Below are 25,095 nucleotides of genomic sequence, written 5' to 3'. Positions count from 1 at the left end.
CAGTGAAGGTATCAGAGTGTAATTACTCATCATGTACCACTGCTCGTTTTAGGTTCTATTGCTGAAAGCACATGTACAATGCTTGTGTGACAATTGGGTATAAATGATAAAATGTATAGCCTATAAAGCATGTCCTCATTAACATACCTCTGTGCTTGTTCACTATACTTGATCAGTTTTCCCCCAATGTGGATTGACTAGGTAAATACAAAGGAGGCCTAGCACCAAGGGACATGATCTACACCTGGGGCAAACAGCTGAATCACCCTGGCACCAAGGGACAGATATTTTGATCATCAGTGTCTTCTACTGAAAGACTTGCAATCAAAAGGGGAAATGAAAGAAAAAAATCTGCACATATTGAGGTATGAGGAAGTCACTCTGGCCTATACATGGTTCAACTTTAAAAAGCGGTAAAAAGCGGCCTGTTTTGTGGCCTTTCAGATGTGCATTGCACATCTGCTTTAACATTGACATGGGGAATGCATTTGAGAGTCAAAATGGAGTAATTATGATAAAACTACATGACCATTGTGGATGTGATTTCAGACACATTCATTCCTGTATTATTGTAAACTTGGAACTTTCTGAGCTATGTCAAACTCAAAGATGCCACAAGGATTTAAAAATTCCCTCACCCTCTTCAATGAGATTTTGGCTAAAGATTTAAGAGGACTACACCTGGATCAAGGCTGAGTAGAAGCCTTTCCAGCCAGAAGGGAAAAAGTAGTAACAGTAAAAAAGAGAAACATCTCTAACACAGGAAGAAAAAAATTAAACACTATGTACAACAGACTGGTCAATTGTTAATTGTATGCATGGATGAGTTTATGTTCCACAGGTCTCCCCCTCACCTGGAAGCTCTCTTGCATCCCCTCAAAGCAGGAGACAAGGTGCTGCTGAAAGTATGGAAAGAGCAAGGACCTAAGCAGCAGCTTAAAGAGAAACAGAAGGGATCCTAGGAAGGGATCCTATAACATTCTTCTTACTACTCACGTCTCTCTAAAATGGGATGGAGTAAAGCCATGGGTACATCACACCAGAGTAAGAAGATTACCAGAGACTGACCAGCAAAGCCTGCCTACAGCCAGCGAGCAGACTCCCGAGAAGTGGACATCTCACCCTTTGGGAAACAAGTATTTGTTCCGACAAGCAGAATGAAAATTCTGTTTTCTTAGCCTTTCTCATACCTTCTACCTATAGGTTCATATGCTGATTCTTTTTGATAATTCTAACTGCTAGATATGTGGTCAGCTTCCTATTTCCAGGTCTTCAGGATTGCCTTGATGGGTTTTCACCATACAAGGGGTAGTTTGGAAACAACTGGCTACAACAAGTCTCTCCTAAGTACCAGTTCCAAACTGGCCTTCAGACCTATCCTGAATTCCTAAGGGAATGAGATCCATTCTGTCTACTAAAGTTCCAGTCGTCACTCTTACCTCTAACCGGACCAAGGAATTGAGATCTTAATCATATAAGACTCGGATCCAGGATGTGGAACTCAAATATGTTTAATTTGGTATCTATTGCCCAAAAATTAGGCAGGACTATGCCCCATCTGAGCAGGAAGTAGTCAGAACAGTCATCACCCACTTCCCTGAAAGATTTGGGGAAAGATAAAAACCGAAGTAAGGATTAAAACCAAGTCTCCCTAAAACAGGGTTCCTCTGTTTATGATTAACATCTCTATCCAAAATGATTGTTCCCTTTCTTGTCCAATATCTGTCCTCAAGATTGAGGAATATCAAAGAAAAGTGTGGAGTGAAACTGAGTGAGGCCCTGTGGGGCTCCCAGGCTTGGAGGCCCTTTTGTCCCCCATTTCTTGTAGGCAAGACTCCAGCCTCCATGACCTTCCCTGAGTTCCAAAGGGCAGATTCGAACAGAGAAATGTAGTTTTCTTCGAGGTCAGGAGCCCACTGTGTCCCCCTTTGCCTAGCAAAGAAATAAAGCTATCCTCATCTACTTCACCCAAAAAAAAAAAAAAAAAAATAGAACAAACAAAATTAAAAAGCAAACGACAAACTGGGAAAATATTTGCAGTAAATATAACAAAATTCATATTTTATATTATATTCATGTGATAAATATAACAAACTCAATAAACAAATACTTATTGAAAGAGCCCAATCAGTTACTGTGCATTGGGAATATATACCGACGGTAATAAAAGCAAAAGACCAGAACAGGTAACTACAGAAAAAAAGACAAATGACTAGTATCACTATAAAAACAATGTTCAATCTAAGCAGTAATCAAATAAATGCAACTAAAACTAATAATGAGATACTAACTACTCCTATCAAATTTATCCAATATTTAACAAGTAAATCTGGTAAGGGTATAGTAAGAAAAGACATGTTCATACATTGTTAGGCGGGGCTACAAATTGTTATCTGATTTCTGGAAAGAAATCTGCAAGTGAGTATGATGGCCTTTAAAATGTTCATGCCTTGTACTCTAGTAGTTTTATTTCTAGGGAATCTACCTTAGGAAAATAGTATGAAATTGAGACAAAGCTTATATACAAAGATAGTCATTTTGCATTATAGCAAAACAAACAAAAAACCAGGAAACGACCTAAATTTCTAATTATAGTCAAATAAATGATACATGTACTCATTAGGATATGTAATATATAATCTAAGAAAACTGTTTCTGAAAAATGCTTAATGTCATAGAATAATGTTCATAATATTCTGCTTAGTGAAAAAAGATGATCTTAGCTCAAAAAAATATGAAAAACGCAGAATATCTCAAATTATAAAAATATGTTTGTATATATTTACATAGGTTTAAATGTAGGAAATTGTCCAGAAGGAAATACAAAATATGGAAGGTGGCTATCTCTGCGTGTTGAGACTGAATGATTTTATTCTCTTAATTCTCTATAATAATCATATATAACATTAAAAATAAAAATTATTAGAAATTTAAAGACACAAAACAACACAAAGTAATTATACAAAGCATTTTTTTTTCTTTTGGCCATGCCATGCGGTTTGCAGGATCTTAGTTCCCCAACCAGGGATTGAACTTGCTCCCCCTTAGCAGTGAAAGCACAGAGTACTAACCACTGGACTATGAGGGGATTCCCAAAAAGTACTTTTACATATTGTTTCATTGCATTTTAACAAAAGCCTGTTAAGGTGTATAACTGAAGAAACTGAGGCTCAGAGAAGTTAAGTAACTTGACAAGGTCACTTTAGAAATAAGCTGAGGAGCCAGGATTAGTCAATCAATGTGACCCAAATGGCTATAACGGTCTAACACTGAGAACACAAAGATAAATGACAAGGTTTCTGCACTCAAGGAACTTGAGTCCAGTAGAGGAGAGAGACAAGAGTGCAATAGAAAACTACTAGAGCTAATCAATGAATTTGATAAAGTAGCAGGATACAAAATTAATGCACAGAAGTCTCTGGCATTCTTATACACTAATGATGAAAAATCTGAAAGTGAAATTAAGAAAACACTCCCATTTACCATTGCAACAAAAAGAATAAAATATCTAGGAATAAACCTACGTAAGGAGACAAAAGACCTGTATGCAGAAAATTATAAGACACTGATGAAAGAAATTAAAGATGATACAAATAGATGGAGAGATATACCATGTTCTTGGATTGGAAGAATCAACATTTTGAAAATGACTCTACTACGCAAAGCAATCTACAGATTCAATGCAATCCCTATCAAACTACCACTGGCATTTTTCACAGAAGTAGAACAAAAAATTTCACAATTTGTATGGAAACACAAAAGATCCCGAACAGCCAAAGCAATCTTGAGAAAGAAAAACAGAGCTGGAGGAATCAGGCTCCCAGACTTCAGATTATACTACAAAGCTACAGTAATCAAGACAATATGGTACTGGCACAAAAACAGAAATATAGATCAATGGAACTGGATAGAAAGCCCAGAGATAAACCCATGCACATATGGTCACCTTATCTTTGATAAAGGAGGCAAGAATATACAGTGGAGAAAAGACAGCCTCTTCAATAAGTGGTGCTGGGAAAACTGGACAGGTACATGTAAAAGTATGAAATTAGAACACTCCCTAACACCACACACAAAAATAAACTCAAAATGGATTAAAGACCTAAATGTAAGGCCAGACACTATAAAACTCTTAGAGGAAAACATAGGCAGAACACTATATGACATAAATCACAGCAAGATCCTTTTTGACCCACCTCCTAGAGGAATGGAAATAAAAACAAAAATAAACAAATGGGACCTAATGAAACTTAAAGCTTTTGCACAGCAAAGGAAACCATAAACAAGACCAAAAGACAACCCTCAGAATGGGAGAAAATATTTGTAAATGAAGCAACTGACAAAGGATTAATCTCCAAAATTTACAAGCAGCTCATGCAGCTCAATAACAAAAAATCAAACAACCCAATCCAAAAATGGGCAGAAGACCTAAATAGACATTTCTCCAAAGAAGATATACAGACTGCCAACAAACATATGAAAGAATGCTCAACATCACTAATCATTAGAGAAATGCAAATCAAAAGCACAATGAGATATCATCGCACACCGGTCAGAATGGCCATCATCAAAAAATCTAGAAACAATAAATGCTGGAGAGGGTGTGGAGAAAAGGGAACCCTCTTGCACTGTTGGTGGGAATGTAAATTGATACAGCCACTATGGAGAACAGTATGGAGGTTCCTTAAAAAACTAAAAATAGAATTACCATATAACCCAGCAATCCCACTACTGGGCATATACCCTGAGAAAACCGTAATTCAAAAAGAGTCATGTACCAAAATGTTCATTGCAGCTCTATTTACAATAGCCAGGACATGGAAGCAACCTAAGTGTCCATCAACAGATGAATGGATAAAGAAGATGTGGCACATATATACAATGGAATATTACTCAGCCATAAAAAGAAACGACATTGAGTTATTTGTAGTGAGGTGGATAGACCCAGAGTCTGTCATACAGAGTAAAGTAAGTCAGAAGGAGAAAAACAAATACTATATGCTAACACATATATATGGAATCTAAGAAAAAAAAATGTCATGAAGAATCTAGGGGTAAGATGGGAATAAAGACACAGACCTACCAGAAAACGGACTTGAGGATATGGGGAGGGGGAAGGGTAAGCTGTGACAAAGTGAGAGAGTGGCATGGACATATATACACTACCAAACGTAAAATAGATAGCTAGTGGGAAGCAGCTGCATAGCACAGGGAGATCAGCTAGGTGGTTTGTGACCACCTAGAGGGGTGGGATAGGGAGGGAGACGCAAGACGGAAGAGATATGGGAACATATGTATAACTGATTCACTTTGTTATAAAGCAGAAACTAACACACCATTGTAAAGCAATTATACTCCAATAAAGATGTTAAAAAAAAAAAAAGAAGTGCAATACATGTTATGGACTCTAAGGTAGGGACAAGTTCAGGTTTCAAAGGAATACATAGAGCAAAGAGTGGTCAGTTTTACCTAATTGGGGTAGGAAAGTTTTAAGTGGCAACTTGTGAGAAGTTAATCAACAGATGAAAACAAAAATGGTAGAAAAGATGGAAAGAGTGTTGCAGACAGAGGGAGACAAGATTTAGTGACTGACTGGATATAGCAAAAAAAAAAAAAAAAAAGAAGCAATCTAAAATGACTCCCAAATTTCAAATTTGTATGACTGGGTAGAAGGTAGAGGCACTCAATGAGACAGAGAAAACAGGAAGAACACATTTCAGGAGAAAGATGATGAGCTTGATACTAGGTTTGAGATATCTGTGGAGCCTTCCAGGAGAAAACGTCTATCATGCACTTGAATTTATGGGTTTGGAGTTCAGGAAAGAATAACCAGGCTACAGATAAAGTTTTAGTTGTTATGAGCATCTAGGTGGCAGCTGATTCCATGGGAATAAATAAGATCAGCCAGGAGGTCATGTATAGGGAAGGAGAGCGACCAAAGTGGGAACCCAGGAGTACATTGGTACATAAGGATGGGCAGAGATTGAGGAGGAACAGTAAGAGAGGTAGGAAGAAAACACAGTCTTAAAATCCAAGGAAGAAATGACTTCCTGTTTTATTTTAATTAACAGGATATTTGTGTCACCATAAGTATTTTCAGCAGAAGGAAAAATAAATGAACAGCAGCTATGATTACAAATATAAGTAGAAGAATACTTCATTCCTTACTTCATCTCTGCTGATGAGTTCATTGGAAAAAGTAAGTCCAGGCATAAGTCCTCTTTTCTTTAGCCAGAATATAGCAGCAAAAGATCCCGAGAAGAAAATTCCTTCTACAGCAGCAAAGGCCACCACCCTTTCCCCTGGGAGACAAAAAAGTAGTTTCACTTTCTGAAATATCATATACTGCAGACATTTTCAAGCTTATATATGTATAATATATACTTTTACATATATTTTTTAATAATAATATCACAACTGTTTTGCCAAGAAATACAATCAACAAGTTAGTGCTGCGGCCAAGTCTTCAGAGGAGGAAGTTTGCCACCTCTACCTACTAGAGCAGAAAGGTATGTCAACTTCAGGTCTTAGGTCCAACACTGGACTCCTGCAGGTCTTGGAATATGGACAAAGGAGAGCCTTCCACACGCAAAAAAAGAGGTGATATATCTGTGCACCACACGTGCCTGTGAGTGCAGGTACGCGTTTGTTTGTTTTCTTTTTTTTTTTTTGCAGGTACGTGTTTGTGAATGCAATATGTACATACATGTATGTTTGAACACTATGCTCTGTTGACCCTTTTGAAAACAAAAATAGCTCTTTAGACTAGTGACTTGTTTTAGGATGGAGATTTATCATTAATTTAACATAGATTAGTATATTTTCATCTTGCTATTAATAAGGTAATAGGTATAATTGATTCATTTTTAATTGACATGTGATGCCATGTGAATGTTCATCTATAAGGGAACTAGACTATAATTTTATACAAACTTTGAATAAGAGGAAAATTGTCATTTTAACTATTCTACGCATTCACATGAATGCTACAGAATGAAAATCATAACAGAAATAATTATAGAAGGCTATTCTTTTTGGAGAAGACTAAAGGATTATGAGGGGTAAATTTTACAAATTTTCAAGAATAGATGTGAGCTACAAATGTTCCAAAACATTTCTTCTAAAAGCTATAATGAATTGTAAAGACCTCATGATTTTAGAGATAGGAAAGTAGGATGCATTTTTAAGATACAGCTAACCTCTATGATGCAATGCAATAAGATTGTGTAACTCATACTTATTTTGATGTTTGAAATGTAATTTCATTACGTATATTAAGGTTGAATCTATATATTTAATGTTTTAAAGTTCTTTAAAGATATTTTAAAAAACTAAGCAGTATATCTCACTTTTTAAAAAAACTAAGCAGATTGTCACAGGATGACTGCCACCCTCCTCTATTTTCTCTATTTCTAGGTTACTTCTTTGGTAGTATCATGAAAGACATGCTTTTTGTGAGCCTGTCCATCATTTTCTATCCACACTAATCTTTTCAGTGCATATTGAACACCTTGACGTTTCCCTTTGTCTTTCTCTAAAGCCAATGTTTCTCAAAATGTGCTTCTCAATCCACTTGTGAGAAAATCAGCTGGGTATAAAATGCAGATCACTCTCTGGTGAGAACCAGGAATCGGCAGGATTTTTCCACAAATTCTCCAGATGATTTTATGCACACTGAGAATCACTGCTTTTCTCATTCTTGAAATGAACTGAAAGCAATGCAGACATATATGTTTCTTCCCTGATACACTACATCTTGCCCATATCTTACACTACATCACTGGTTCTCGATGTGTGGTCCAGGGATCCCTGGAGATCCACAGACCCAGGAGGTCTGTGAAGTCAAAACTATTTTCATAGTAATAATAAGACACTATTTATCTTTTTTACCATCATTCTCTCATGAATATACAGTGGTGTTTTCCAAAGGCTACACAACATATTCACAACAATCTGAAAAGTCTGGTAAAATACTTCTCCTTTTTCTAACTACATATCTGAAGGAGGTTGGATTTTCTTTATATACTTCAACCAAAACAACATTCTGCAACAAATTGAATGCAGAAGCAGATATAATCCAGCTATCCTCCTGTTAAATCAGACATTAAAGAGATTTGCAAAAATAAAAAACTAGGCCATCCTCATTCCAGTGAGAATGGAATGGCCAAAACTAGGCCATTCCAATTTTTTGGGAAAATACAGTGTTTCTTTTCATAAATATACATTATTTATTTCAAAATGCAATGGGTTATTACTGTTAATTTAATATGCGTTAATAATTAAATATTTTGAAAGTTTCTTGGCTTTAATTTCTAATATGAAAATAGCAATAGATATAACCAGTCCTCAATAATTTTTAAGAGTGCAAAGGAGTACTTAGACCAAAAATTTTGAGACCTCTTTCCCCACATGATGAATAAAACCAGAAAGTAAAGACAACCAATTGTGAAATAAATAAGAAAGGTACTTAGAGCTATTTAAATTAAATATCTAAATATTTTAATTAAATGTAATAAATATTTATATTATAAGAAACAATGTTAATCGCTTCCGTAAAAAAATGCTATTGGATCTCAACTCACCCAAAAGGGTGTTTGCGTTTAACTTATCTGTGAAAATTAAGCCTGTTATTGCAAACTGTTTCTTGCCTTAGTTGAGTGCACTAATTTACATATTTGTTCCCTGAAAAATGTTAAGACTTTGACTTGCTTTATTTTAGGGAAAATAAACATTACTGAAAGCATATAGTCTTGCTCTAATATTCTTGTCACAGTCTATGTGACTGATTCTTATTTACCTGTAATTATGCGCTAACATTTAACCTTTCAACTTTCAATTTAATAAACAGAATAGATAATAGATTTAGATTATTTTTCACCAGTTTCAAATTAATTCTTAGGAATAGTGATACTACACCATGTAAAATAGCATTGTATAACCCAAGGCTAATTTGATCATATATAAATTAAAGCTACATACCAAAAGTAGATTTTCTATCTGCTATCCATCGCAAGGCCCAATCTGCTTTTTTCTTAACATATGGCATTGTTTCAATTGCATTAAATAAAAATTCCCTGTAAAAACAAAAGATTAATGGCAAAGTTAGTCACTTGGTTTTTTGGGGTTTTTTTTTTTGTTTTTATCTTTGGCTGCGCCACACGGCTTGCAGGATCTTAGTTCCCCGACCAGGGATTGAACCCAGGCCCTCAGCAGTGAAAGCGCCGAGTCCTAACCACTGGACCACCAGGGAATCTCCAATTTACTTGTTTTTAATCAGACTATATTTGATTCTATGCAATTCTATGGTATGCAACAGACCTGTAGTTTTTCTGTATTTTTGCATGTCCATAAAATATAGAAGTGAAAGTAAAACTCAAATTAGTGCTTTGGATCTGGTCTTATACAAAATTGACTAAATTAGAATATTTAATTTCTAAACAGAACAGTGTGTGAACAGTTTTTTAAGATATACTATCCAAAGATTTACTGGTCCTATACAAGTTTTTTTTAATCTAACACATTATTAAGCAATAGAAAATATTGTACTCCTAAACTTCCATATTTGAATAATCGTTCCCTAATATTTAGTTCCTTAATATTAACATAATCAAGCAATAGGATAAACCTTTGTAAATAAAATCCCAGCAGTAATACCTTTTCTTAGGATCTCTGATGTAAGTGTCTATTAGCAAACTGTACATCTCTGAGTGAACATTTTCGATGAGAATTTGAAAGCCATAGAAACAGCGAGCCTCTGGAACCTGCACCTCCTGACTAAAGCGCTCCACCTAAGAAGATAAGGGAAACAAATATATCCAATTCTATGGGCTCTCATTAAACACTGCAAATCAGAATCTGGACATCAGAATTACCACTTAAAAATCACCTGTCATGCCACAGACAGGTCAGAAAGACCTTATGAATTATTTTAAGCAGTACTACTTAATCCATCAACCCTCCACAATTAGTTGCATACTATATTCTTAAGCAATTAAATAAACTGACCTATTAGGTGGAGATGCTGCCTATAAAGCCAAATAAATTTCAGAACATCTACCAAAAATAATTATTTTGCTTTGTAGAATTGACCTTAAGTAGATCTACTGAAGCCCCTACAAGCTTATAATGAAAATTTGCATCTTCCCATTCTTTTTAATAAGAAAGCATGTCTTCTAACCAACCATAATAGAAGTTTAAAAATGGGAAGCCAGACCCAGTGCTCTATTGCAGAGCTCTGGAAAGATTATTAAGGTGCAGGTTCTCTATTAGGATTACTATCTAAGGGTAAATTCAAACTCATGCTTATGCCTTGTAAGTAGTTTTGATTGGTACAATATGCTTGATTTCATGATATTTTGGGGGGTCAAATAACAGAAATGTATCCTTGCCTCTGACACTTCATCAGAAAAAATTTTTTCAAGAGTTAAGTTCATTTCTAAGACATCATTTTTCAGACTCAGTCTGATTATCTTACCACCATTACTATCATTTAACTGCTGAATGAGAACAAAAGTGGAAACAAAAATCTTACCAAATTTTCATTCACAATTCCGTCACTGGCTGCAAAAAAGGCTAAGATGTGAGAGATAAAATACTTCTCTTCTGATTTAAGCTTGTTCCAGTGAGGGAGATCCTTTGATAAATCAACCTGAAATAAAAAGATTTTCGAAAGTTTTAACTTAAATTCTTCTCAAAGTATGGAAAACTGACTTCCATTTCAAAGTTAAGGTGGGACATCTCATTGGCAGTAAAATGTGAAAAAGAAAAAAATTTCATCATTCTTGCTATAGACTGAGTATTTGTGTCCCCGCAAAGTCCATATTGAAACCTAATCCTCAATGTGATGATATTTGGAGGTGGAGCCTTTAGGAAGTGATTAGGTCACCCTCATGAATGGCATTAATGCCCTTATAAAGAGACCTCAGAGAGCTCCTTTGCCCCTTCTGCCATGTGAGGACATAGCAAGAAGACAGCTGTCTATGAAACAGGAAGCAAGCCTTCACCAGATATCAAATCTGCAGGCACCTTGATCTTAGAATCACCAGCCTCCAAAACTGTGAGAAATAAATTTCTGTTGTTTGCAAGCTATCTACTCTATGATATTATTATAGCAGCTCAAACTAAGAAAATTACAAAGGAACAGAACAAAATTAAAACATTATGAAGACATCTATCTTCTAGCTAATTGAGAAGCTGGCCAGGATGTCCTTTCAAAATATGAAAATTAACCTATTCTCACCACAAAAAAGAAATGGTAACTATGTGATGGGATACAGGTGTTAGCTTATACTATGGTGGTAATCATTTTGCCATACATAGTGTATCAAAGCAATACGTTGTACACTTTATACCTACACAATGTTATATGTCAACTATATCAATAAAGCTTGGGGGAAAGCCAAAATCTGGAAGCAATTAAGGAAGAGGCAAAATGGGGAAAGAGTAGAAACAGTCAAGAAGGAACTGAGGTGAATAAACTAATGCCTTTCAGCAGCCATTTCTTTAACATATTATACATATTTACCATTGTGTTAGACAGATAACTAGGCACTTGCTAAGCAATTGTAGCTGCTACCTTACTGCTGACTAATCTACTTTTATACCCAGAAGTAATGTCAGGCACATAACAATATGGGTTTTAAAACAATTTATAGATATGGCTTCCTCTGGAAATAGAAATATTTTGGAAAATGTTTATTAGAACTAGTCCTTGGAATTAATAGAAATGTACTCTAGAGTTTGGTGAAATTTACAATTGTAAAATAGTCTTTAAATGTACCTTGTAGATATCATTTTGTCTCAGGAAGATCTCCTAAGTATGTTTCATAATAACCTCATAAACATTTGAAATATGTAATTGTCTTTTGTCCTTCTTTTATTTATTCTAACAAAGCCCTAATCTCTTTCACCATTCCAAAAAAAGACTAAAGTTTCATCCTTTCAATCATTTGTGTTCTTTTCCAAAGTCCTTTTTCTCATTACTTTATTTTTTAAATGTTTCCTGAGCACCAACTACATGCCAGACACTGTGCTAAATGTTGGGGATACAATGGAGCAGAGAGGAAATATTTGTATACATCTTTTAAAATATGTAAGCTAAAAATCATGTCCTATTCTATTAAGAGTTCACTCGGGTTTAACTGACATCTTCCTGGTTTTTGTGTATTATACTCCTGATACTAAATTTTAATATTACAATATGCTCTCTCTTAAATATTAAACTTATCTACATTAGTCATTTTCCATTCCTAAAAGGTAAAACTTTTCGCCCAGCTTTATCTCATTTGAATAAATTCTCAATTTTACAATCTAAAGATTGATTACAAACTACTGGTTAACAGAACTGCCTGGGTAGCTTTGAAAAAAAAACCCAAACACCAGAACTTTATCTTCTGAATCAAGGCTTCGATGATCAGGCATATTTAGGAATAAAGCTAAATCACTGATAAAACAATGAAATCTAGAGTTGATTAAACTGTAACTTACATAATTTGTTTAAATGAATAATATGTGGAACTAAAAATGTGTTTGACTTCCCAATTAATTATGTATTTGAATCTTTCTATCAGCTGTCTATAAAACATGTACCAACTTTATATTTTAATTTTTAAAAATTAGTGTTTTTTAAGTCATAGTACTACACATATTACATTTCCTAAAAGATGCAAGAAATTTTTTCATGAATTAAAAAAACCCAGGTATCACAAGTACTTTTTTAACATGATGAATGAAAAAGCCACCTATGTACTCCATTTGTTCTCTTAACCACATCTCACAAAAAACTTTCTAAAAACCACAGTTAGAGACAGTCAGGTGTGCCTAGCACTATGGCCCAATTTGAAAATGCTGAGTTTGGGTTTGGGTTGGTTTTTTGCTCTACATGTCAACTACAATATAACAAAGATGTTAATAACGTTAACAAATATAAAATAACAAAGATGGGTAGGTGGGTAAAATCAATGTAACAGAAGCTTCAAAAATTGGCGCCTTCTGATTTCTAGTATAAATCTCCCCCCTTCTGTGTAAAATAATAGCTTACATTTATTTGGTGCTTGCTAAATGCCAAGTAACATTCTACACATCTAGTTAATCCTAACAACCAGAACTAGGTACTATTAGCCCAATTTACTGATGAGGATACACAGAGAGGTTTCACAGAGCAACTTTGCCAGTGGCACAGCTAGTATGTGGTAGAGCCAGGATTTGTACCTAGGCAGCCTGGTTCCAGAGTCTGCATTCTCAACAGCATATGTAAAGAGTCAATTTCTCAAAAAACAGATAAATAAACAGACAGATAGTTCCAAATATATCTAAACAAATAGATATATCTATCTATATAGATAAATATGCACACACAGAGAACAGAGTGCTGTACAGGTATCATCCATCGTATTCAAAAATTAAGACAATGATTATTTGCAGACTATGGAGCAACTGCTTGCATGACCAACTGCCCTTTTACCAAACCAGCGAGGATCTTCTGATTTGCTGTGTTCAACTCATTTCCTAGGCGGAAATTGCCACACTACAAGAAAACATTCCACAGCTGTCCTGTCTGTTGGCACAGCTGTGCCAGGTTTGATGTGGCTGAGGGCAGGGCCAGGCTGGGAGGAGCACTGTGAATTCAGGCCAGCACCTCAGAAGCGAGTGCCCTGCCCAGGCAAACTCCCCATGTGACAGCTCCTTCTGCACCATCAGATGAGCCTCTCATCTGAAAGGAGGGTCTCTAAGGCTTTCACTATTTCATGCTTTAGCTATGGCTGCAATTTTATTTATTCCACTAACCATAAGTAAAGACTAGTCTTATTTGGTCACAGCAAACCAAAACTCTGTTTAAAAATGGAAAATGTTCTGAAATATATTGGAGGTAAAATTCTGGCAGACTGAGATGACATTTTTGCAGCAGAAAACATGTTTATAGACAGTAATCTAAACACAAAACATTGCAGAACCCTGTATTTAGTATTTAGTACTATTTAGTACTAATAGTATTTAGTACTATTTAGTACTTAGCACTATTTAGTACAAATAGTATTTGTATTTCAAACATTATCTTATACAACTGATCTTATTCAATGTACCTTATAATGTAAGTTAAACATTTTTAATGTCCTGCAACAGAAAATGTGAACACTGCACTAGAGAACATGTTTGCTGATGACGGTGCTGCTACTTACCTCTTCTGCTGTCCAGAAGGAGGCCTGTGCCTGTTTATACATTTTCCAAATGTCAGGGTACTGGATTGGAAAGATGACAAATCGGCGAGAACTCTTTCTTAGGAGTGGCTCTTCATTTGACTTTGCTTCATTTTCGTTGGTATCTGAAGATAACCTCTGTGAAAAATAAAGTACAAGCACCCATTTTATGGAGAGATTTCCTCTTTATTCACATCTAAACACACATCTGGGGAAGTTCGGGATACAGCATCGTTTTGGGAGCCAGTGTCCCCAGCTTGAATCCTTACTGTTATGTGGTAGCTGGTTAATGGTGTTTGCTTAGTTGTGTGGCTATAGGAAGTTCCTTAACTTCTCTGAGCCTTGGTTTCCTCATCAGTAAAATAATACCTACCTTAGAGATTAATTGTGATGATTAAAAGTGTTTTAAACAGAGGCTGGTGCATAGTAATCTCTCAAAATATTATTGTCATTATTGTTACTTTGAGGATAAGTATAAAATTAGACCCATAAACGTCACAGTGGACAAATTTCTAAAGTTGTAGACAAAATGCCCCTTCAGTGCCTCTCACAGAGACAGAATGCTGGCATGAATAGGCTACTGTTATAAGCTACTTTTTAAATTTTAATGTTTTCTTTTCTAATATTAACTGAAATTATAATACTTATCTGAAAACTCCTTACCAAAAACTTAGTAGCCTTTGTTTGTCTGACCCTTCCCATGTACCAGTTGGTTTTTGCTATTTACATGTTAACATTCCTTTACTGCATATGGTCTCACTGGGGCTGTCTCAAAGCTCTATGGGATAAAGTAAGAAACACATACCTAAATACATACTGCTTGGAAAGAGGATGGCACTCTAAAAGGGGACAGTGCCATATATGTGTGTGTGTGTGTATATATATATATATTTTTTTTTTAAATAATCAGCAAGAGAGCAGAGACCAGTTTTTATATATTGTGGTGTTCCCAGAGTACTGTGTCAAGTGTAACATCAATAAACATTAGCTAAGTAAGTGAATGGGCTGTTAATTTCTCTTTACCTTGTGCTCAGATTACTGGATACCTTTAGATTTTTAAAAATTTAACATAAGACCACAATACATTAGTGAAATAACCTAATAACCACTCAAAGCAAGCCTCCTCTGAGTGCCCTCACATCTCCTCCTCCCCCCACTACACCAAAGGCCTGGATTAGGTGCCTAACATAGCACATAGCTCACTGCAATTTAATTCCCTGTTACTTCTCTACAGTCTCTTCTAGCCCATGCTTCTTAACAGCAAAAACCAACTTTACACTTATGGAATCCCTAGAGCCTAGCATAGTACCTGGCACTTACTCAATATTCATTCCACAAATATTTAAGCAAATTTTTAAAACGGAAGTGGTCAAGTTTTTTGTTTGTTTGTGTTGCCATTGAGGGCTCTGCAATCTCAAAAAAGCCGTAAGATCCTGACACTGCAGTTCCAGGCTCTAGAACAGGAGATACACATAAGACCATGTCCTCTGGGTCCGGTATTGAGGCTGCTTTTGAACTGTCACCACACAGATGCTTTATATACCTTATTCTGCTTAATCTGTACAAGTCAGTCAAATAGTAACAGTATTCCCATTTTACAGATGGGACAACTAGGTCTTGAAGTACATAAATAACATACCCAGGATCCCACAAGTGGTAAGTGGCAGAAATAAGATTAGAACTGAGATAGGTCTGAACTCAAAGCCTTGCCTTAAACTACATCCATACATATGTATGGATGGCAGCTAGTAGGGCCAGCCTACATCTAAAAACCAGAATTCAAAACAGTGAGATAACTAAAGTTAAAAAGAGTAAACACTACAATTAACCCTTGAACAACACAGGTTTGAATTGCACAGGTCCACTTACATGTGAATATTTTCCAATAAAAACTACAATACTATTCCATCCACAGTTGGTTGACAATCAGTGGGTGCAGAACCATAGATACAGAGTGCCAAATGAAAAGTTATATGTGGATTTTCAACTGCACCAAGGGTCAGTGCCCCTAACCCCCAGGTTATTCAAGGGCCAACTGTAATATCTCCTACTAAGCAAAATTAATTTAACAAATGGTACTGATGTAACCAGTGAAATGACAGGAGGAGGAAATCACCAAATTTGATTTTAGGAAAAAGCAAGAAAAATAAAAATGATTTCATTATAAATAAAGTTGAAAGAACCAAAGCGATCCTTTGGTTCTTACCAGCCAAACTGATAAGGCTTAAAGCAGTGATTTTTAACTGGTGCAAGCTTCAAAAATCTCAGAGTAAAACTTTCTCAAAATGCATTCGCCTTCTCCTTTACCAGGTTAAAATCACTACGTATAATGAGATCATTGAAGTGTGCTGTTGATGAGGATGTATTTCACAGGTGAATGATAAGACAGTAAAGGTAAGATTGAAAATCAACACTTTGGAAATTGCCGCCTCTATGGCAGAATGTGAAGTGAACCAAATGACCATATTTCACTCTACACTGTTCATTAAAGTACAAAATTGTGTTCACTTACAATAAGCACAAAGTATTATTCATGTCTTTAGGTAAGTCATTTAATCTGATCATCATCACTTGTTTAGGAGGGTTGTTAAGAAAAGAAGCTGAATTAGGAGATACTGCCACGTAAAGAGAGGGGCTTTCACGAACATAGACTTTTGAACTGGGTTAGAGATGACATATTGCTTATTTTCCTGAAGCTAAGAAGAATCCACACACATTTTAAAACAATGTCAGGAGAACCACACATCCCAAAGTTCTAGGCTCTGCAGGGTATTCTCTGTGGATGTGGGCTAAGAACCCATATTTTAGAAGAAAAAACAATATGAAAAAAGGCATGATGGCATATGACATTTTTAAGAACTGGAAGTAACTTTCTATATCTGGACTTTATGGTATGTGGAGGACGACAGAAGAAGATAAACCAGAAAGGCAGAAAACACTTCACAATGACTTTTCCAAGTGTGCTCTTAAGAACTATGTGGTCCCTCTAGTGTCACAAACATTAGATTTAAAATTTCACTCTAAAATGTGTTTTTACAAGGACCTACTGTATAGCATAGGGAACTATACTCAATCTCTTGTAATAACCTATAATGGAAAAGAATCTGAAAAAGAATACGTATACATGTATAACTGAATCACTTTGTTGTACACTGTAAACTAACACATTGTAAATTAACTATACTTCAATTAAAAAATAATAAATGTTTTAAATCATTTAAAACAGTAATAAAAGTAACTGACAGAAATGTTTTATACCATACAGAAAGGTAGCCACTAATGCATGGACTTGTGTTTCCAGGTTGTCCTTTTTTTTTTTTTGGATGAACTCAGATGAAAGTTTCTCTAGCTATCTCTGCTTAACTGAAGAATAACACGAGATTAAAGACAGGCAGTTAAAAACAACAACAACAAAAACCCTGTAAACATTTGTCTCTATTTTTCAGGCATGACCCAAGATTTTTTTTCAAAACCAACCAAAAAGGAAAAAAACAATAATGCTAATAGTAACAATAACATAATAGTAGCTCTCTTGTTCGAAGTTAAGAACTGTTAGTTGAAAACTGGTTAAATTAAGGAATCACAAGAAAAGTATATATGCCTTAAACTATTTGATTTCACTTAAAACATTTACATTTATTTGCTAATCTTCTGCTATAAGGCCAAAACGTTGTCGTTGTCACACTGATTGGAGTCCCAAGACTTTCTGACATTAAGACAGCACAACGCAACACCTATACTTTCTAGTTTTAACACACTTAGGGTAGCACAATCTCAGTGCAAAATCCTTATCTCTTTTATGATTCTCCCCAATCTTTTTATACTTGTTTGCTTACATCTAATTCTACAGAATTTGTTAACAATTCATGTTTATTGAATTTTCCAAAGCTCTCAGTTTAAGTTTTCATAGAAAAAACTTTCTTTTCATACTCACATATTACTAATTTCCACATATTTAATTAAATTACAGTCACTACAGGACTTGCCTGGTGGTCCAGTGGTTAAGAATCCACCTTCCACTGCAAGGGACACTGGTTCAATACCTGGTCGGGGAAGTAAGATCCCACATGCTACGGGGCAACTAAGCCCACGCACCACAACTACTGAGCCCACATCCAGCAAACTACAGAGCCCAAGCACTGCAACTAGAGAGAAGCCTGCATGCCACAACGAAGAGCCCACGCACCAAAACAAAAGATCCCGTGTTCCGCAACTAAGATCAGACGCAGCCAAAAATAAAATAAATAAATTAATTTAAAAATTCAAAAATGAATAAATTAGTTAGTCATTACAAAACAAGTACTACTGGTATAAACAGCACTGGAAATAAAGACTGCTGATCCTGGTGGCAACAGAAGTACGTGAGTGCATCAGACAGCAGCATACTAGCCATATGCATTTTGAATGCTACGGGTATCCACATATTTTACAGGGTTGATAAATCCACAGAATTGGCCAGTAGTGAATTAAGAGAACTTCTGAAAATTACGTGAGGTAATTCTTTACTAAGTTTGATATAAATCTTCAACTATCATCTATACACCAACTTAAAGTGATGGGTTCATCAAAACAGACTTACTATTCCATTGATTTTATAAGTAATTATAAAATAATATATAAAATATATTATATATAATAATATATATAAGTTATATATATTAACTTAATTAACTTATTATATTATACAAGTTATATATATTACTTAACTTATTATATATAATAATATATATGTTATATTATTATTTTATACTTATTTTATACTTATTTATACTTATTATTTTATACTTATTTATACTTATTATTATATATAATATATATAACTTATATATAACTTATACATATTAATATATAATATAATATAATAATATTATATATAATTAATTATATATATCAATTAATAATTAATATATATAATTAATTATATATTAATAATTTATATAATTAATTCTATTATATAATTAATTAATAATATAAGTATATATTATATAATTATTAATATAATTAATAATTAATATAATATATAATATTATTATATTATTATAACTTATAAGTTATATTATATTATATTATTAACTTATTATTATATTATATAAGTTATATATAAACTTAATTAACTTATTATATATAATAATATATATAAGTTATATATATTAACTTAAAAATTATACTAATAAAATAGACAAAAGTCAATTTTATCAATTAGTGTTGTACTTATGATTTTTTTTGGAAAATTGGCCGAGGTTTTAAACCATGCAAGGGCCTTGAATGTAAATATATATGAATTTTGCCATAGCTATTTTCCTATCGCCATTTGATACAACTATTTTGACAATTTCTTTTTTACTCAGTGTCATCATTTTGACAAAAAGAAGCAAACAAAACATTTTTTAACTTTCAGCTGTTAAAATACGTACTCCATCTCCAAGCTTTATCTGAGGTTAAGGGGGATGTGCCTATTTTTTGCATTTTAAATGGATATTAAGATGTTGATTTTTTGGAAAATGTTGGAGCAGGTCAAAGTGGTCTGCTTTGATATATAACACTTTGGCATCTGGCCTTAGCATGCAGTCTACTGGGAGCCATTGAAAGTTTTTAATCAGGTAAGAAACAGAATCAGATTTGTTTTATAATCACTTTTGGAGAAATGTGGCTAGATTAGAAGAGAAATTGGAGGTGGAGATAACAATGAAAAGATTATTGCACTATCCATCTCTTGCCTGAACGAGGATATCAGCTCCAGAAACACAAAAGACTGATTTAAGGGATATTCAAAAGTAGATTTAATAATTCCTGCTAAAATTTGGATTCTGGACAACAGGATAAGGAAGAGTTGAAGATGCCCTTGAGGTTTCCAGCTCCAACAACTGGATGATCAAAATGAGAAATAAGAGATTCAGAAAGTGCTCAGCACCTGGAGAATAACTGAATCAGACAAAAACTCTTACTTCTCACATTAGATGTTTAACAAAAGCTTAATTTGAATTAACTCCCCCCACCAACCCAAGCCATAACAAGTTACGAACACAAAAGCCTTTTAAAAATCACTTTGGTCGGGCTTCCCTGGTGGCGCCGTGTCCGCTGCCGATGCAGAGGAAACGGGTTCGTGCCCCGGGCCGGGAAGATCCCACATGCCGCGGAGCGGCTGGGCCCGTGAGCCATGGCCGCTGGGCCTGCGCGTCCGGAGCCTGTGCTCCGCAACGGGAGCGGCCACAACAGTGAGAGGCCCGCGTACCGGGAAAAAAAAAAAAAAAAAAAAAAAATCACTTTGGTCAATAAAAAAGATAATAGGCTCAGTTTCAAGATATCCAGAAGGCAGCTGAAAATATAACACTATGGTAGTAGGCAGAGGCACTACCTCCCTCCTTCCTAATGGAGTAGTGATCCTATGAGTAGTCGCCAAGAGGATGGATGTGATTATTCAGGGAGAACATATAGAGCAGCAGCAGCACAGCTGAGAATGCAGACTATCTCTCTTCACAGAAAAAGGGCAGATGGAAGAAGAGCCAGCTGGGATTAAAACTGGCTGAAATGGATGTAAAGCAAAGGTAGAAGTGACCTGACTTGGCTAAAGCAAGGATCAACAGATGAGACAGAAAGGATCTACACTGTGGATTTCAATTGGGCTAAGATGTTTGGAGTTTTCTGCGCCAAAGATTTTCAAATATCTGGGGGGCTGGGAGGCTCAGACTTCAACTCTCCTCACAGGCATTCATTGTGGAGCACAGTTTAAAATCATTCCTGGGAATTCCCTGGCGGTCAGTGGTTAAGACTTTCACTGCTGAGGGCTCGGGTTCGATCCCTGGTTGGGGAATTAAGATCCCACAAGCCCCGCGGCACGGCCAAAAAAAAAAATCATTCCTATGGAGAGTCATGGAGAGTTTCTGGGTAGGAATTAACATGAATTAGGATGCCATGAGAAAGATAACTTGGACATCCCTGTGTAGGTTAAATTAGAAAAGAAAAAACATAGATTTTGGTAGCAACTATAGTGTCGATTTCAGAGGTAGAAATGACAGCCTGAATTAAGATGTGGCAGTTAGCGTGAAAAAGCTGCTTGAACAGGACTTTGCCAGTCTGAGGAGCTGGGCAGGTTTTGGTGGGAAATGAGACCCTTTTGGGAGTATTTATTTGAGGGGAGTGACACAGAGGCACAGGTTTAATGATGGATTAATTTGGCAGTGGTAAACAGGATTGGACAGCAGGTAAGACCGGAAGTAGACAAATTTGTTGTAACTGCATAAGTGTTAAGTGAGAATGTGAAATAGCTTCTCATCGTCATTCCTTGGCAACATTCCACCGTCTTTTTCAGAATGGTGCTTCCTGTTTCTGGTCACCTGGTCCCAAGAGTTACTAGGACATGCTAGGGCACCCATCTAGATCAAGATTCCCCAGCTAGCACTCACCCTGCTCTGATCTAGGCTGGCATTCTACACAGCCCCTCCCTCCCATCCACCTCCAATTTCACCACTTTCATTTGCTTGCCTTCACCTCTCTCCTATTCTTCAGGTGAAGTAGAATATTTGGATGCTGTCAGAACCATACACTATTTGTAGGTGTTTTCATTTTCCTATTCCCACCAAATCTAATAAAACAGATGGAATACTGGCCTAGGAATGAGAACTTGGTTTTAAACCTAGCTCTGCTACTAATTTGTGTGGTCCTGGGCATATCATTTCATCTTTTCTGGCCTAAACTTTCTTACCTTGAAAATAGGGACTATCAATTAGATTAATGATAGTTAATTTTGAGAAACTATAAAAACTTTGAACCCCCTTTCTCAGGAGATTCACAGCTGCACATACAAAATCTACAAACTTCAGGAGAGTCATAAACCCCCTTCAAGGTATAAACTCTTCAAGGCAGTGTTCTTAAAATATGTGTACCAGGATCACCTGTAGTGCTTGTTAAAAATGCAGTCCCAGACCCATCCCAAGAGATTTTGATTCACTACATCTGGGGCATAGGCCCAGTAATTTACATTTTTTTACAATGTTTTCCAGGTGATTCTGCTGCAGGTGGCCCATGCTGCACCAATATATCTAGAGAAAAAAAGTACTTAAGGCACCCTTGCATTTCGAGTTAAAAACTGTGGAAGAGGTGCTCACTAAAATTATTTCTAGATCTAAAGTACTGCCTCTGTCTTTGTGGGTCTGTATCAAGATAGGGATAATAAATAAAAATTAACTTCCAGGTCTTAAATCTCAATAAGTGTTAGTACTACTAGCACAAACAAAAATATTTGAGTTGTCCCATTACAGTGGGGAAATTGGTACTAAATATATTTGTTTCAAGAGGGGAAGAAAAAGTTTGAGGGCTATTTACAATTTGTTAACTAGCTATTAAATGTTTACAAAGTCAAAATAAAATAAAACAAAATCCCAAATCTGTAATCTACAACTTTCTGAAGAAATGTAGGGCCAAGCAAGTGTCTCTGTGAACTGAAACTCTATTAAAATAATCAGATACCACACACAGCAACAGATTTAGAAGTATTTACAGAATAACAGGGTATGAAAATTATAGTGCAACAATTTGAACTACCCTACAACCCTACAATCTAATGAATCCCAGCTTATTTACAGTTGCTATGTACCTCTACTAATATAGAAGCAGAGAAGATGAACACGTTAACTAAGGTTTTTATTAAGCACCCACAACTTCTGTGGCACTTTGCATAAAGCATTTTACTTAATTCTCTGTGAAGGAAGTATCATTTCCACCATATAAACGAAGATAGTGATACCCAAAGATTCACAGCTAGTTTAGCCGGGTCTGAGAAAACTGGCCTCCTAACCTGATCATTTCATTGTTATGAGGATTTCCCGACGCCATTCTACCTATCATCTCCACCCCATCCACCTGTGTCAATTTCCACAGGCATCCTTCCAAGTCCTTTTACCGATCCCAGAGATGGCATGCATTTCTCCAGCAGAGCCACCAGTCCTCGGCCCTTGCCTCAATTTCCCCGGCTAGGGCTCCAGAACAGGGAAGGATGGGAGAGGGGTGCGCTTTGCCCCGGTCTGAAGTCTCAGAGCATTGCCTTTGGGTAGCCCCGGAACAGAGCAGTGGAGCAGAAACCCGGCTCGCTCCTCACCCCTCCCCGGGGACTGCCTCCCGGGCGCTCGAAAAGACGGAACCCGTCTGCAGCGAGGACTCGAAGCCGGGCCTACACCAGGTTTCAGAAGGCAATGAATAAAATTTCTCACAGCGCTCCTGCACCTTGCAGGTCCCCGCCGCAACCCGCAATCTAGAGGCCAGTCGTGACTGGGGGCGGGAGAGGAAGCAGCAGCAATGTTTACCTCCTCCTGCTGGGGCCTGGACGCTTCCGGCCTTTCCGCGTCTCCCATCGCGCAGACTCCGCCAGAGCTACGAGAGCAGAGGGAACCAAGTGCCTCAGGCCACCTCCACCTGGGACAGAACCAAGTAGCCGGCGGGTCCTCTGAGTCGGCCCCGACCCCTCCTACTCCTGCCGGCCCCGCCCCGCTCCACTCTGTTGACCTCACTTTCTCGCCTGCCCATTGAGGGACTGTCCCAGCTCTGGCCTGGCCCCGCCTCCCCGGCCTCAGGGACCCGCCTGCTCCGGCCGGCCCCGCCCCACTCCGCGGCGCCGGCCCCACCTCCCCCCTGTTTAATGAGGGTCCCTCCCTGCGCCTGCCGGCCCCGCCTCTCCCGCCTCCGGGCCCCGCCCCGCTGCGCCGGCCCCATCTCCCGCCTGCCCAGCGAGTGTCTCTCTCTGCGCCTGCTGGCCCCGCCTCCCACGCCTCCAGGCCCTGCCTCCTCCGGCAGCCCACGCCCCCACGCCGGCCCCGCCCCCCGTTCGCTCCCTGAGGAACTCTCCCACAGGCACCCCCCTCGGCACGGCCCCCAGTCTGTGGCCTGAGGGGTTCGGCTTTCGGCCCCTTCCGCGAGGCTGTCCTCTAGTCGCGCGGTGCGGGAGGTGCCCGGACCTGCCAGGTCATCTCTCTTGGTCGAGACTCTCCAGCTAGCTCTCGCCTTGCCTCAGGAACACGGTGTGTCGGCGCTAACTCGGCCTGAGAGACCGCCAGGTAGCGGTCGGACCACACACAGGAGGAGCTAAAGAGGAGAGAGCGCTCTTCGCGTGTGGAGCGGTAGTGAGGAGAAGCCATGCTCTCGGTGAGAAAAGAGGACCGCACCGTTACACCACTGGTGAAGAGAGAAGGCTGCCCTGCTTTGTCCTGAAGCGACCGAGAAGAGGTCGGCGGAAGGTGTGCGGGAACGGGTCGGTGGGGCGTCGGGGTGAGGAGGGGGGCGAATGATGGAAGGCGGGGATGGGGTTTGAAGGCTCTGTGGAACTGGTTCAGCAAACTAAGCTTGTAGTGACACTTGTGCTTAGCAAGTGACGGGCGCCGTACCGCCCTGTGAACCGAGCCGCGGGGTCCCGCGACGCCCCTGTGCCGTAGACAGCGATGCCCCTCCGCTTACGGACCAGGAACTCGGGCTTGGGATAAACCCCTGAGGTTACCCAGCCCGAAGGCAGTAGGCTTCCAGGCTCCCTGCGAAACGCTCTTTTCAAGGCCGAAAGTCAGAGTGTGGAGGGGGGACAGACTCCGGGGCTGCCGATGGCCCCGCCTCTCAGAGGAGCTATCTAAAGATAACTGCCCACAGAAAGAAAATATAGTTGGGTCCAAAAACTAGGAATGAGGTGAAAGAGAGATTTCCTTAAGTATTTTGAAGCTGGAATATTGAGGGAACCTTGTCATGCCTTGAACAACATGCACCTGTTCTGTGATTAGCTGATGAGGGAAGTGTGGTTAAAACAGGGTAGAAGATTAAGCTTTGAAAACGATGGAAGTTCCTTCTCAAACCTGTCCTAGAGTTGGGGGATGAGAGATAGCCTTTCTTACTTAGGCAACTGCTAGGGGCCAAGTGCTGAGTAAAA

General features: G+C 37.7%; 1 protein-coding gene across 2 annotated transcripts in view; it reads right to left on the bottom strand.

Annotated features, from left to right (window-relative positions):
* Positions 1 to 23,666, bottom strand: part of RRM2B (ribonucleotide reductase regulatory TP53 inducible subunit M2B) — a 39,699-nt gene extending 16,033 nt beyond the window's left edge. Inside the window, exons 1-6 of one of the 2 annotated variants that reach the window (XM_089898850.1) lie at positions 23,495 to 23,666; positions 14,178 to 14,333; positions 10,532 to 10,648; positions 9,655 to 9,788; positions 8,980 to 9,074; positions 6,169 to 6,302 (exon numbers count right to left, since the gene is read on the bottom strand). In XM_089898850.1, coding sequence (XP_089754976.1) covers positions 6,169 to 6,302; positions 8,980 to 9,074; positions 9,655 to 9,788; positions 10,532 to 10,648; positions 14,178 to 14,333; positions 23,495 to 23,542 — 684 coding nt within the window. In that variant the 5' untranslated portion in view covers positions 23,543 to 23,666. The remainder of the gene's footprint in view (positions 1 to 6,168; positions 6,303 to 8,979; positions 9,075 to 9,654; positions 9,789 to 10,531; positions 10,649 to 14,177; positions 14,334 to 23,494) is intronic. The other variant, XM_022584670.3, reaches the window with a different exon arrangement.
* Between the last annotated feature and the right edge of the window lie 1,429 nt (positions 23,667 to 25,095).

This window comes from Delphinapterus leucas, chromosome 17, assembly GCF_059928025.1.
Source record: "Delphinapterus leucas isolate spDelLeu-1000000601 "Yukka" chromosome 17, BTC_Dleu_Yukka2, whole genome shotgun sequence".
NCBI classification, from domain to species: domain Eukaryota; kingdom Metazoa; phylum Chordata; class Mammalia; order Artiodactyla; family Monodontidae; genus Delphinapterus; species Delphinapterus leucas.
Note: the sequence above shows the minus strand (reverse complement) of the source record. Positions and strands in the feature narration are given on the sequence as shown.